The following is a 15841-nucleotide window of genomic DNA, read 5'->3' as shown; positions in this document are numbered from 1 at the left end:
TTTTTTCTTCAGATACTATTTTTTTGACCATATCCTCCAATTTCCTATAACAAATAAAATGCTCACTTTTACTTGAAAAAATCTTTTACTCTTCTAAAAAAGCTAATAAAAAAAACTGCTAAATAGGATTTTGTCCCGAGTTTAAAAACGCCCAATGTTTTTTGCTTTTTTTCTGCGAGTTCTTGGGCAATATGTACAAGTAGCATTTTCAAAACCATTTTTTCCTAATCTGGTCATTCTGCCCCAGGTGTTATTTCGGGTATCTTTGAAGCCGGCCAATGCAATTTACCCCATCAAACCATATGTTTTGGAAAACTAGAAACCCATTGCCAACAAGCTCAAAAATTACAAACTGGAAATGTATTATAATAAAGCAACATACATAACCATGTAAAATACTAGAAAATAAGTCTTCATTTAAAATAAAAAAGGGTAACAACGTCTAGATAAATGCACTAATCAAGTAGATGATAAAATACATTTATTCCCACAGCACTAGACAAATGACAAAGGAGCTTTTTCTTTTCTCAAAATATACAGAAAAACAAAAACTAAAAATTCAATTCAGTTTAACACAATTTCAAATTTATTATAAAAGCACAGACATCTTACCTGAAAAACAGTTGTCACCAGCAAGTAAAATTCTATGGATTCCGGTTTTATTGTATTTCTTTATCAAAATTAATTTCATTATGCTCTGGTACACATTTACATCTACACGCCACACATCAGCTTTGCAAAGAGGAACGTCGGTAAAATGCAGAAAAACACAAGAATACCAGGCACAGTTGTTCATCCACATTACTTAAAGATTAAAAAGTGTTCTCCCAACCTACTAATAGTTAAACGGCAACATGATTTGAGGCAGATTATCTGTGGCTTAATTTTTGGAGATTAATTTCATACAATCCATCTTTGATCCTAGTTATTATATGCACGCACAAAACAGCTTCTCTACAAAAAGAGGCAGTAATACAGCAGCTCAGAAGTACAATAAACATGCTTTACTTCTACTTCAGCAAAAACAGCTGAAAATAGGCGAAAAGAATACGTTTCTTTCCAGAAATTACTGTCTGTGTAATTTCAAAAATGCACATTAGGTAGCATTTTCTAAGGAAACATAAAATCACCTCTGCCACATTTCCTACGGAATTCTAATTTGTTCCACAAAACACTAACTGCACTAGCGTGTTAAATAAATCATACATCTGTCATTCTGTCCTTTCTTCTTTATCAAATTCACCGTTTAAAAATCTAGGACAACCAATCAATCTGTGGCTGCTTTTGTGTTACACGGCAGTAAAGTGTTCCTGACTAAACAGTATTAATGAGACAAAAGTTTATTCCTGTAAAATATTTCTAGGAAGGGTTTGGTCATTTAACAGTACGAGAAGTAATTTTTCGAATAAAGCATTTAGTTACAAAAGTACTGAAGTTTAGCGTTTGACACCTAATCTTGAGCTTGTTTTCTTCCCATTTCAAAACCATGCGCATTAATAAGGAGTTGTGCCAGCTCACCTCACTTTCAGCCATAACAGTCACCACTGTTTGCGGAATGCTTGCCAAGAGTGTATGTGTGGGAATTTTTGAGGTCAGGTACTTATATTGGACAAAAAGGCCTGACTTGCAACCAGCATTCCAATTCATCCCCAAAGGTGTTTAATGGGTTAAGGAAAGACCTCTGTTCGAGTTTTCCACACCAAACTCATCACACCATATTTTTAAGGACCTTGCTTTGTACACAGGCATGCCGGAACAGGAAAGGACGTTCCCAAACTGGTGTCACAAAGTTGTCTAAAATGTCTATGTTCGTTGTAGCATTGGCATCACCCTTCACTGGAACTAAGGGGTCTAGCCTTAACCCTGAAAAACAACCCCTCGACCATAAAATGTTCCTCCACCAAAACTTAAAATAGGTACTATGCTTTAGAGTTGGTAGCACTCTTACATACATTAGTACACAGCTCTAAGCAAAGCAGCAACATATTATATGCAACATGGCTACATGACCCCTCGGATGTGCCCTACCCTGATAAAATCTAAAGGCTCACTGAGATGTCAAGTTATGTGTTTAACTGCCAGTGCATGTCTTTGTGCATATGAAGGGTACTGCACATTTTCATGTCATTTTTTTTAACACAGTCACTCACACAACATGGAAAATTGCCTTGACTTTTTCCCCTTTCTTTAGTGTATAAGGATACATACAGGAAACCACATCTAGCTTGCTATAGAAACCCAGTTACCAGTGAGTCATGTCCATGCTTCCTGCATTCCAAGTTTACCTCATTCCTCTATTGTTTCCCATATTGTTTATTCAGGAACCACACACCATAGTTTATTGAACTGTAAGGGTCAACAGGTCCACGAAAGCAAAATCAAAATTCTCTGAAATTCAAAAGAAGGTGCCAACAGAAACATGGAAAACTCTTACTTTCCACTAAGGTACAAGATTTCCTCACACTCCAAGGCTGGAAGGCATTCTGATATTTTTTAGGGACCAGAAACAGGTACAAACCATAGAGATGAATAGAAATTGGTACAAAAAGTTAAGAGCCAGACATAAAAATCTAGAAGTCATAGCTACGCAATTCCTTGTCAAACCTTTCCATTCTATAGTAACATAGTGGTCACAAACCCAGGACAGAAAAAAAATATTGTTTTTATTCTGTTGTATCTATCGCTCTACATATTTAGACGCCCATAGCTCTATTTATATATCTAGATGTATATTGAGATATCTTTGCATCTACATAATGAGAAGGGTGAACACGTGTATGCATAGAATATATTAGGCACTTAAAGTAGAACAGAGCTCTGAAAAAAATCTCTTACAATGAAAACTACTTTAGGATGTGCAGATTTGAGCTTTAAATAGAAGTTACTTAAATTGATCTAATACTTCTTCAGTATTCAGAGAAGCAAATGTTCAACTTTAACATAAGATAAATCACCTGTAACAAAACATGGAGTAACTGCCTTAAAAAAAATTACAAAAAAATCCCCTTCTGTTTATAAATGTTGATTACGATTTTGAGTTTCAGGAAATATATATCTCCTTGTTACTGTCACATACTTGCCTCTTCAGAGAAGGGAGAAACCCATCTACTAACTCCTATCAGCAACCACTGCGGAGACACCTTCCAGACACCAGCACCCGCCACAAAGAAAAGGAAGGACCCCCAAGCAAACCCCATAAGCAACAGCAGCCGCCGCCATGGAGTAGAAAGACCCCCTTCCAAACCACAGCAGTCACCACGGAGGAGAGGAAGACCCCCCATACAGTTCTCAGCACCAGCGACCAGGCAGAGAGTTCCTCTTCTGACTTCCTACACCCTCTAGTGGCACAAGTTTACTGGGCCACACTCAAGATGTCTGCGACAACCAGATGGAGGCGGAGTGATGTTATTGTTTGAACTTTTGGCGCCAAACCTGTATTGGCTCCAATTACAAAGACACTCCATGAATACACACAAAAGCTAAGTTGACCTTGCCATGTGATGGCCATGTTTCATAGTGCTTCTTCCTCAGTGCGTGTTCTGTTGATCGATTACACGTTTTGACTTTGGTTTGTCCCAGTTTGCCATGCTCTCAGGCTTCCTGATCTCAGCTTAAACTCAGTTGCTTCTGAACTCTGGCTCCCTGACTTTGGCTTGTCGTACCGTGTTCTGCCTGTACTCTATTGCCCTGCCTTGAATCAGAGTCACCATCTGATGCTGTTCGTTAGTTATATGTTATTTTTTCAAGTTATTGCTTGATTATACCTTTTATCATTATAATATAATAGCATTCCTATGAAAAGCTTGTTTATTTTAAACAGCTCTGAATCATCTGCAGCTCCTACCTTTTGAGGTGAAAGCTGCTGATCGTTAAATGATTCCAGGAATAATTTTGATGAGACTTCAAAACATACTCCACTTGTGAGTGCAATACTATACATACAAAATGTAAATAATTTTGTGACATTGTACACAATATGATTATTTGTATCTAGTTAGTCTTATCTTTCCATCTGCTGTAACATCTGAAAGCTTACTTGTTCCTTGGCCTTGCTTTATAGGTACCCAATGCATGGTACAGTTGGGTAAGAAGATCTTCACTTACTCCTTATTGCATATTATCCACATTGCATATTATTTAAGTGACCTTAAGGAGTTGTCATACTGCCAAGTGTATCTCACATGCCTTCAAGCCATCAATATTTAATGCAAAGTGTAGAATAAAGATTATGGATTCTCTTACCTATGCAAACATCAATTTTCCCTTTAATCGCTGCCTCATGTAGAGGAGTATAGTTCCAATTGTCTCTAGCATTTGGGTCTGCTCCCTGGCAAAGTAGTAGTGTGACAACTTCAGCATGGCCAAAGGAACAGGCATTATGTAAAGGAATTAGACCACCATCATCCCTGGCATGGACATTTGCTCCTGTCTGTAGCAAGTGTTCGACCACATCTTTTCTTCCGAATCCTGCATAGAAATAAAAGACAAAAAAAAAAACACACACATTATTAATTTTACAATAGCTCTAAAGATTAAAACAACAAATAATGCAGGGATAGAAAACTGTATGGATGGTCTTAGGAGGCAGAAATGTTTCCATCCATAGAGATCTGTGTTAAACATGCCAAAGTGCTAGCAGTAGAATTCTAGGAACCCTGGTTACCTAAGATACCTTAAAAAAAAAAATGCTCTCCCACATAATCTGAAGATTTTTTTGAATGCACCAAAACTGTTTACAGAGAAGAATGATGCTAAATTACATTTTCTTCACGGCCAACAACCCCCCTTGCTTTACATAAGGTTTTACAGCAATAAAAATGGTCAGATCCTATGTTTCTATTAATCTGTATATTATGCAAATATGCTTTTCTAAGAAATTCCCCAGCCACTCATCACATTTACTTAGAAAATGTCTGCAGTGTAAATTATTTTTCTCTTTCCAACCTTCCAGTCCCTTTGTAATTCACCCCAGGCTTCTCTGCATCTCACATCAACAACACTTCTGTTTTTGTTTTTTTTTTTAGATTCAGTTTTATACCCTGCAGCCACACTATACAGTAGCTACTACGCCTGCGCGTTCGCACAAATCCGTTTCCGTGACGAATTTTTCGGTTTCATCCATCAAATTGCGTAAATTTCACGTAAAAATTACGGTTTTATCCATCAAGTAATGAACAAACGAATGCAACACTGGGGCAAAAGAAACGAAAAACTAAACATGCAGAATACGAAAATCTTCGTTCATTTATTCCATCGTCGCAGCAACCATTTTAACTACTCTAAGAGGAGGAGAATCTTGCCATTTTGCCTGCAGGACATTGAGTGAGCTGATCTTTGTCCAATCAGCTCACTCCTATCACATCATGCTGAGGGCTTGTCCAATGGCTGCGCTGAATGTTTCAAAGAAAAAAAAAGCAGATGATCAGAGCCTATGTAAGAGCAGAGGCGACAGGCGATCCGTTCATTTTACATGACTGCTTAATGCGACACTGTCGTACTGCATCAGAGCATTTTACAGAGTAAGATTCTTCTGTGTGAGATGTGGTGAGACTCAGCCGATTTCTTTTTTTTTTTTGCACTTCATACTCTTTAGTGCTTGCTACACTTCTACAAATCATCAACATTGTGGGTTGTCTGAATCTAACCCAAAATCTAAAGAATGTTTTACTTGCCAAACATTTAAGCATTGTGACCAAAAGGTATAACAATTCAGCCACAGAAATCATGGGTAGGCAGGAAAAGGTGTTAATAACCCCTCCCCCACCAGGTCTCCCTCAGTGTTTTTTTCTGCCTATCTCAGGTAGGTGTCAAGAGTGGTGTCCTCTGAGGATGAGGAGGAAGGGGAGACCGTTCCCTGTAGAGGAGATTAATACATTGATTGCAGCAGTCAGATCTGGCGGTCACTTTTTTGCAATGCTTCTCTGGAAAGCATCCACGGGTGCAAGGTTTTGGCTAGGAGAGCGCTATGGCTTCATATTTTAAGAGCCAATACTGCCTTTAAATCAAGGTTACTTAACTTACCCTTTCTCAGGTAAAGTTATATGCCTTACTGGAAGAGGTGACAGAGAATAAGCATCCAATGTCCCAAAAGAGATGGGTTATAAGGAGCTCTCATCCCCTTGGCCATAGATTCCCAGCAGAGAGAAGCTCATCAGTGAAGATTTGGCAGATCCTATGACTAGCATCCAAGAAGAGCTTCCAAGGAACAAGCTGCTCGTATGAGCAAAGGGAGAGATTCCCATTTCCCAGGTCGTCCGCATGACACCAGGTATCTATCAGGAGGGTATCTGCTTTCAAGGATGCCTGGGCTACCCTTACTGGGGATGTTTGGATAAACAGTATTGTGTCAAGGGGATATTTTCTTGAGTTCAGCTATCTTCCTACAGAAAGATTCTTGATTTCCCACTGAACAGAGTATCTGTTACAGATGGTTTGTCTTTTCTGTAAATGAAAGTGTTGACTGCAGTACTAAAATCCCCAATCTTCGCAATTCCGAAAACCTTGGGAGGCTTCAGGCTCATCCTGGATCTGAGATTGCTCAATACTCAGTTGCTGTATTTCCTTATGCAAACTATAAAGTCCACACTCGAGCCGATCACACCAGGAGATTTCATGGCTACTATAAATTTGTGGTACGGGTACCTTCATGTATCGATTGCCCGATCATACTAGAAGTACCTGCAGATAACATTCCCCCGGGAACCAGGCTGCTTCATTTCCGATTTCAGGCCCTGCCATTTAGCCTGCCCTAAGAGTGTTCACAAAGTTTTATCTATAGTAGCAGGGCATCTCAAGAGTCAAGGTATAGCAGTCATCCCATACCTAGGCTGCTACATGTAAGATCTTAATTGCTACTACTTGACTATCTACAGATCACCCTATCAGTACTTCTACTACTAAGGTGGTTGGTGAATTGGGGAAAGTTGCGGCTCATCCCTTTCAGGTGCATCACTTCTCGTCTCTATTATCGACTCATCACAGGGAAGGACTACCTGTCTCAGGACAAGCAGATGAAATTATAAGATTCAAGGATCAGGAAGACCGACCTTTCCAGCTAGCACACAACTTACCTTTCTTGCTGTCACGATGGGATGCTCTATAGACATTACCAGATCGTGTACGTCTGCCTCCTCAAGTACTAGCATCTTTTTACTAGTGGCTAGACCCGACCTCCTTTGTCTTGGGTAAGGATTGGCTGGTCTTCACTATGGGTGCCACCAGCTAGGATTGGGTTTTGCAGATCGAGTGATTCAGAACTGCTGGAGGGAGAATGATTGTCATCTTTAGGTGAATCTTTTGGAAATGTTGGCCCACTGGTAAAATATTCTTGTTTAGGGAGTACAGTGCAGATCAGTTCTGACAGATCCATAGAAGCCTAACTGAATCACCAAGGCAAAACGAGAAGCCAGGTCCTTCTAAGTGTGTCTCTGCTGATCAGTCTCAGACTCCCTTTGCATGAATGGAACATCAGGTCTATTGAAAAAGTGGTGCATCCATCCATTAAGGAAGACTCTGCTGCTGGATCACTTATTTTATTCGGTACTTTCTTTTTATTTATTTTTTTACATTACATGAAAGCAATGCACACATTCATAATGGAAGTCTTAGTGCATAATGCACAATCGCGGAGAATGAATGGTGGTTCCCTAGGAATGCCTTGTTATGCACATCGCTACTTTCTTGACATTCCATGCCATTATGGTGGGGTTCTTGGCCCACTTTTTCACGACGCCATGGAACGTCATGAAGGCTTTAGCCGGTTAAAGTAATAATGAGAATCTTTAAATGTATGCAAGTATGTATGTACATATGAAGCAGAAACAGCAAAGGGGTTTTAAACAGCGAATGATACCAATGTTAATGTAAAGGGTAATGACAGAATGGGATAAGCTTAAGTGTGGCTTTTGTTTGCATTCATCACTTTATTAGTCAAGGAGATATTGAGGGGGTTTGTTTTGGCAGAGCTATAGTTAAATCTGCCAACAGTTCCTTTTTTAATCCATTTGTCTGAAGAAAGCAATACAAACTGAGGGCCACAGTCAAGGATTGCCTGATTTTATGCAGTATCATAATGAAGATCTAAAGTGGAAACCAAGATATTAGTAGCCCATGGTTTTATTTTCTTGGAATCATACATAGTTTATATATTACAATGTTATTACAATTATTGCTTATATAGCAGTCATTAAAAGCACTGATAAGCAAACTTTAGCTCAGGTGTTGATAGGCATCCAGCATTCAAGTATTATAGCTGGGTTCCAGTAATACAAAACGATATATATTGTATTTAATTATAGCTAATTCTTTACCAGCAAGGCTATGCCTGAAACCTTTGAATACGATGTGAATTTCCATCCCTTTCACCTTTTCCGCTGCTTCCTTTCATTGTAAAACAGGCAGTGGATTTTCACACACTCCCCCAAATACTCAAAAAGGTTACAAATAACCCATAAGGACATTAGGAATGTGTCAAAAACAATTCTAATGGCACTGTCAAGAACACCACCCAACATAAGAACCTAACACAGGGCTCGACAAATCCCAGGCGCCAGGTCGCCATGGCGACAGAGAATTTTGTCCTGGCGCCTAGGTTTTGTCAGCCTCTTACATCCAGAAAAAATTGTGGATGTAAGAGGCTGAGTCACCACACGGGGGCGCTGCTGCTACTGTCTGCCCAGAAGTCTGGGCAGACAGCACAGCCACTCAGAGCCCGCCCCCGAGCCTGAGATCACTCCCACGGAGTGATCCTGTAACTCCCACGGAGTGATCCTGTAGGCTGAAAACGCGGTTGCTGGAAAAGCAGCAATCGTGTTTTCAGCTGCCACAGGCAGCCTCAGGGAAGGGGTTTGTGTGTTGATTGGGTCCCCACACAAGTCTGGGGACCTCACCCAACACCCCCCAGCTGCCTGATCGCTCCATGGGAGCGACAGCGCAGCGTTAACCCCTTCAATGCCGCGATCGCGGCATTTAGGGGTTAATTCCCGTTTTGGGGGCTTTGCTGCTGGTGGTCTGCCTGGAAGCTCAGACAGACCAGCAACAGCAAAAACGAGCCCCCACAAGCCCTTTGATGACTCCTGTAGGTATGGAAGCCTACAGCAGTCATCAAAGAGACTCCCTCTGCAATGGCTGGTCCATAGACCAGCAATTGAGTCCCAGAGGCAGCTTCAGGGACAGGGGAGAGGGTTCTTCGGTCTCCACATGAGTGTGGAGACCAGCCCCAACACCCCCCTGCTGCCTGATCGCTCCCTGAGAGCGACAGTGCAGCGTTAACCCCTTCAATGATCGCGGCGTTTTAGGGGTTAACTCCCGTTTTGTAAGGGGCTCTGCTGCCGGTGGTCTGCCTGGAAGCCCAGGCAGACCAGCAACAGCAAAAAAAAACGAGCCCCCACAAGCCCTTTGATGATTCCTGTAGGCATAGAAGCCTACAGCAGTCATCATAGACTCCCCCCTGCAGTGGCTGGTCTATAGACCAGCAATTGCTTCCCAGCTGCCAGAGGCAGCTTCAGTGACAGGGGGAGAGGGTTATTTGGTCTGCCATGAGTGTGGAGACCAGCCCCCTGCTGCCTGATCACTCCATGAGAGCGACAGTGCAGCGTTAACCCCTTCAATGCCACAATTGTGTATGACACATTCGTGGCATTGCAGGGGTTAACATTTGTCCCCACAAGCTTTTGGGGACTAAATATCTGTCAATGCTGTGCTCCAATGGAACATCAGCATCGAAAGAGTTAAAAAAATGAAAAAAATGTATTTAAAAAAAAAAAAAAAACAGCACTGACCTGAAAGTCCAGGGTGCTTCCAGGTCAAACGCTGTGAGTTTAGTAAGTGGGCTGAAGATGATCGGATCCCTCCCGACCAACTGTTAGTTTAAAAAAAATCCTGGCTCCTAACTTTTTTACCTGGCGCCTAGATTCACAACAAATTTGTCAAGCCCTGACCTAACATATTGGCAAGGCAGATATTACATTCGGAATGAATTAAGGGACACTCAGAGCGCTTGCAATCATTGACAAATATGTGAACAGTCATGTGCTAAAGGTACATGCATATAGGCAGATCTGTAAAGATCACCGATGGCTTCTGGCTATGTGTAGAAGGCATCAATAAGCACTTCAAATTATAATATACACACACAAGAGTGACAAAGCCCCCTGTGGAAACAACAAAGGGTTTTTTTTATTTATTGTTTAGGTATTTCGCATGGGTTTATTAATTCTGCTTAACTGTAAAATTTGAGAAAGTGTTGCATCTTCCTTAATGTAATTCAGATACTTTAATTTAGGATTTCTGGATCGATAGTTTCTTACTAAATTGGATACGACAACATAGATTTTACATATCTGATTCCCAAGGCGAGCCCTACGTTTTCTTTCCACCTACACATGTTGTGTCTTAGATATTGGGTCTTCTCTATGCACTTGATAAATGTAGCAAGAACTTGGCACAGCTACCCGATTGTATGCCTAAGCTTACCAATACAAAAAAGGTAAAAGCTCTCTCACAAACCAGTTGTTTCAGGATCTTCTCATAAATGCCACAGTAACTCTGACTCAACTTGTGTTGGTGGTGAAATACAGAAACCTTCAACCAGTCTTCAGGGTCTGTGTCAAAGATTACTGTACTTTTGTATATTGAGAGATATGCGCAGAGCCATTAAAATATAACTTTCACTTCAAGGTTATCGAGAGACCGAGATCCTTACCAACTGACAGCAAGAGACAAAGACAAGTGTGCGCTGTTGCACTGTGCTGCTGCCAACCTCCTTATAAGTCGTATCTATTGTCATCAAGGACACTTGCGTGGAGGAGTTCAGCTAACCCACCAGCAAGGCCATAAATATTATGGTGTATCTAAGAAGGATAATTTATCTTCCTGGGATAAAAAGTTTGTTTGTTTTTTTATTTTTAAAATACAGTTTACTAAACTTGTACAAAAAAGTAGTACAAACAAGAAAACATGAAGCCTGAGTACTGTCGCAAATAGACGTGTTTCTATTTTCTGGCCTATTGTCCGATTCCATATGTTGGCATAAAGATTTACGCGATTTTGTCATTTGCGAAGCAATAGGTGAAATGTCCAAATTATTAAGAGACTTCCTGGTCAAAAACACCAACTTTTTAAATAGTGGAGCATCAGAGGCAGTACAGTACTTGCATGAAACACAGAAATAAATTATAAAATTCACTTCTTCTGACATTTTGTTTGCATAAGGAAAGACACGACCACAAAGGCTTGATTCAACTTTCTCAGCTACCAATTTTCTATTACAAGTCCGAGAGCCAGGGTTAGGTTTCAATCATCGGGACTTCTAAATGCTTACTGTTATATTCCCAAAAGACAAGACTATCTTTAATGTGTTCATGCCAATGAAGATTTCCATTCCTCCAAATAATGGCTATACTTCCGTCACAATTCAAAGGGCATCTCACATTGCTGGCATTTGCTTTACCGTGTTTTATACAAGGCATGCAATGTTTTAGTCAAAATGCAGAAGGTGAAGAACAACTTCACAGTTCCTGAGAGCCGGCTTTGACTGTGCAGATAATGGCTCAATGCTGGGCAATATTGCGCATGTGTCATTTTTTGTCCATGTGCCTTACTTGGTGGTGATCTACTTTATGAATTAGAGAAAATGCTCAACAAGGTTCAAAAGTTCTGCACACATTTCAGTTGGTCCTACTGTATCCATAAGTCTGAGATGTCTACCCACAAGAATTCCATGCTGTACATGCTGTAACAGCCCCATAAATAAGTCAAGGCTGTAACCTAAAGTATAATTTAAAACTGTAAGGGTCGTCTAACCCCAACCCACTTAATGAGTGGGACTGATGCAGCACTGAGTAAGACGACATTTACCCAGAATACAAAGTTCAGAAAGTGTAAGGTGGTGGCAAAAAAAACTTGCTCCCAGAATATGACTATATTAATCACTTGGAATGACATTGTCTACAGGCAGCTGGCCAGGTAGCTGCTTAGATGTAGGACAACCATGTAGAAATAATGAACTGCTCAGTACTGGCAAGGTAAACAATATGTGGTCAGCACTAGCAGGTACTGCCACATAAGTCTTAAAAGTGGATCCCCATAAATATTTTTATTACTGTATTTGCTTGACTATAAGACAAGGTTTTTTCCAGAACAAATGCTCTGAAAAATAGCCCTTGTCTTATATTCGAGGTTGTCTTCTAATCAGACCTGAAATAGAGGTCTGACTATAAGACTAAGATGCAGATCACTGCAGCGCTGCAGGGGACCTGGATCCTCCTCTCCGGCAGCAGGTGAACATCTGCACAACGAATGCAGTCAACCTCCACTGCTCCCGGCACTTCCACTGAGGCTTCTATGATGGAGCACCAGCATATCAGGGAGGCAGAGTGGCATATAGGGGGTATAAGGCATATCTCAGGGTCAGAACGGCACACAGGGGTGTATAAGGCATATCTGGGAGGCAGAGTGGCATATAGGGGGTATAAGGCATATCTGGGCAAGCCTGTGGGAAGATGTGCATAACCAGGAAGCAGGTTCGCAAATAAAAGGAAATGAAAATAAAATGTATTTTTCTCAATCATAGTTTTTATTAAATATGAAAAAATAGTTGACATGAATTAATATTTACTAGTAAAACTATTCTATGGAGATATGCAATACATCCTGGCTTAAAAGTTGTGTCGAAAAGGATTAATTTTCCAACAGGATCCTAAAGATATATCAAAGGTGTTCCTGGCATTTTTGAACCCCCCCAAAAAAGCAAGGAGTGCTAATATGCATGGCTTTCCAACCACAATCGCCAGACCTCTACTGATCATGTTTGGGATTTTTAAGGTACGAGGCATAATGCACTGACATCTCTAGAAAGTCTCTTGGATGCGCTGTAGAAGTGTTGGAATAACCTAGATTGTAAAATTCTGCACAGACTCGTAGAATCAATGCCAGGGAAAAGCAAAAGCAGTCATTAAGGCAAGATATTAAACGTAGTACTACATGTTTTTCCTTTTTCCCCCGCATTCGTTTTTCAGAAACGCTGAAATATAAGTAGATTTTGGACACTGGAGTCCCCCAGAGACTTAAGTGGAAATGTCACCTGTAGTCTTGCACTCCACATGTGCTGGTAAAAAAACACAAGCAATTCCAAGCAACACTGGAATCCCTCCATGTAAGGGCGACAACACAAGAATGTAAAGGAACCACTCGCTTATCATACGATAAGGGAATATTATAACATGTTTCTGTGACAATGAAGACTCAACTTGGGTTATACAAATATCATCAACCATAGTTACGATGACGAGAATACTTTTTTCCCTCAATAAGCTCCCTTGCCTGCTGACCAGAAAAGTGTCGCCAGTCATATAACCAACAGGGGACTGTCTGTGACACTGGGACAGTTTGTCAGGGTTTGGGAGATTATAAGCGAGTCATTGCACCACCCACCACAAGGCAGTATGATGAGGCATTAGTCTAGATTGGATTAGGATACACAAGCAAGAACACTTAAAATATTCTAAGAAAACCTTTTTAATCTGAGACTTTAAAAAAATGGTGGGAGCTCCACTTTAACCGCAGTGTTACAATAAAAAAGAGCTATAAATCAAGAGGATGATGACAATAGTAATTAAGAACTATCTGCAATTTATGGCTGTGATGAAGCAAGTATAATCACAGTCAGTTTACTTCAATGGGGAGGTTTGTGACTCAGAACAACCTTAAGAACTAGGACAAACGAAAAAAATGGAGACTTATAGTATAATATTGTTTGATTTACTGGTTCCTTAACTAAATAGGAATGGTTGCCCCTTTTGCTTGCCCTGCTCAGAAAAGCAGAGGGATTGATTAGATGAGACTTCCATAACAATTTTTAAAAAACAGGACCTGAACTTTTTAAAAAAAAAACTTGGAGGGTGATACTTAATACGCCTGACTTGGGTATAATGGCACTGAGATTTGGGGGGGGGGTGTATAATGGCACTGAGATTTGGGGGGGGTGTATAATGGCACAGAGATTTGGGGGGGTGTATAATGGCACAGAGATTTGGGGGGGTGTATAATGGCACAGAGATTTGGGGGGGTGTATAATGGCACCGAGATTTTGGGGGCTGTATAATGGCACAGAGATCTGAGGGGGTGTATAATGGCACCGAGATTTGGGGGGGTGTATAATGGCACCGAGATTTGGGGGGGTGTATAATGGCACCGAGATTTGGGGGGGTGTATAATGGCACCGAGATTTGGGGGGGGTGTATAATGGCACCGAGATTTGGGGGGGGTGTATAATGGCACCGAGATTTTGGGGGGTGTATAATGGCACAGAGATTTGGGGAGGGTGTATAATGGCACAGAGATCTGGGGGGGTGTATAATGGCACAGAGATTTGGGGGTATAATGGCACAGAGATATGGGGGGTATAATGGCACAGAGATATGGGGGGGTATAATGGCACAGACAGAAATCGTGTGTACAAAATAACAGACTGAAAAAGCTATAATGGGTAACAAGAGGAAAGACTAGGACGGCCCAGTGACAGCAAGTAGACTGGTCCGCTACATATTCAAAGCCAAAACTCATGTACATGCTATAAACACACAAGTTTGCCCAAGGGTATCCTGTCCCGTCTGACCTGCTGCGAAGTGTAGTGGGGTGGATTTCCTCCCGGCCATGTCCTTGGCATTGACATTTCCCGGCTCCAGCAATCTCCGTACCCGGGAGACATCCCCGTTCCTGCAGGCCTCAAAAAGCTCTCGAAAGGCTCCACTCACTGCACTCAGGGGCCCTCCGGGTCCTGGCCCACTTCCTCCTGTCCCACTGTCTGGACTCTCCGCTGGGCTGCCTCCAGACGACAAGCTATTACTAGAAGAGGACGAGCTGCTGCTGCCACTACTCCCAGAGCTGGGGGCAGGAGCTGAAGGGATTGAGGAGGAAGCCGGGGACAACAAGCTAGCGGCCTCCCCTGGAGGAGGGGACAGAGGCCTTGGTAGGAACGCCGGTGGCGGAGCCGCTTCTCCCTCGGGCTGGAAGTCTGGGCCTTGCCTGGCAGAAGCTGGTGTCATCTCCGGGCTGCGGGGAGGGGAAGCAGAGGAAGAAGAGGCCACTCTTCGGGAGGAAGGAGAAAGCGGTGGGGAGGCCGATGTTGGAACTGAGGCAGTTGAGGGCGGCTGCGACTGTTGTCCCACTGATCCAGGTACTTGCTGCTGAGGCCGTCTGGATGATGATGCCGCAGCCATCCTGTACAGGTTGTCTCTCAGGGTATAGATCCAGGAACCGTGCAGCGGCTACCGTGGACCCTCACTCCGTCTGAGATACCGTACAGCCTGGGACATACAGACGAAAGCAACCGAGCGCCGAGCAATGACCAATGACGCCAAGACGGAAGGGGCGTTCCAGACCAAGCGTAAACAAAACAAACAAAAACATCTATGAGACGCCTGCGAACAAACTTTAGCGGGCGTGGTAACGCGTCAGAGACGGCTGGAAGTTGATTAGAGGGGCGTTTTTTATGTAGTTGGACTATGGTTGTTTCTTTGGCTGATAGTGGATGCCGACAACTACAGCTTTTCAGCTTTGACGTTTTCTTTACATTTAGAATTACGGTAAGTATTTTGTGTGACTAAACAATGAAGTCTATATGTTGATTACCTTCCTGTCCCCCTATGAAAAAATAAAATAAAACAACAAAACGAAAAAGCACATCCTCCGGACCCCATACATGTCGGGTCCGGTAGCCTCCCCAGAAAAAAAAATGTGCAAGGCTTCAACAATCCCACTACACTTTCCCCAGTCCCTGCTTTACAGAAAAGGTACCCACTTTACCCATGTGACAAAAAAACAAAACATTTTTACCCCTTAT

The 15841-nt window shown here is 41.9% G+C and overlaps 1 protein-coding gene across 2 annotated transcripts in view; it reads right to left on the bottom strand.

The window, feature by feature from the left end:
• The window catches only part of TNKS (tankyrase), a 104185-nt gene extending 88948 nt beyond the window's left edge, over positions 1-15237 (bottom strand). Inside the window, exons 1-2 of one of the 2 annotated variants that reach the window (XM_053462743.1) lie at positions 14615-15237; positions 4243-4467 (exon numbers count right to left, since the gene is read on the bottom strand). In XM_053462743.1, coding sequence (XP_053318718.1) covers positions 4243-4467; positions 14615-15218 — 829 coding nt within the window. In that variant the 5' untranslated portion in view covers positions 15219-15237. The remainder of the gene's footprint in view (positions 1-4242; positions 4468-14614) is intronic. The other variant, XM_053462752.1, reaches the window with a different exon arrangement.
• Positions 15238-15841: the final 604 nt, after the last annotated feature.

This window comes from Spea bombifrons, chromosome 1, assembly GCF_027358695.1.
Source record: "Spea bombifrons isolate aSpeBom1 chromosome 1, aSpeBom1.2.pri, whole genome shotgun sequence".
Classification (NCBI taxonomy): domain Eukaryota; kingdom Metazoa; phylum Chordata; class Amphibia; order Anura; family Pelobatidae; genus Spea; species Spea bombifrons.
This window is presented reverse-complemented; position numbering and strand designations above follow the sequence as displayed.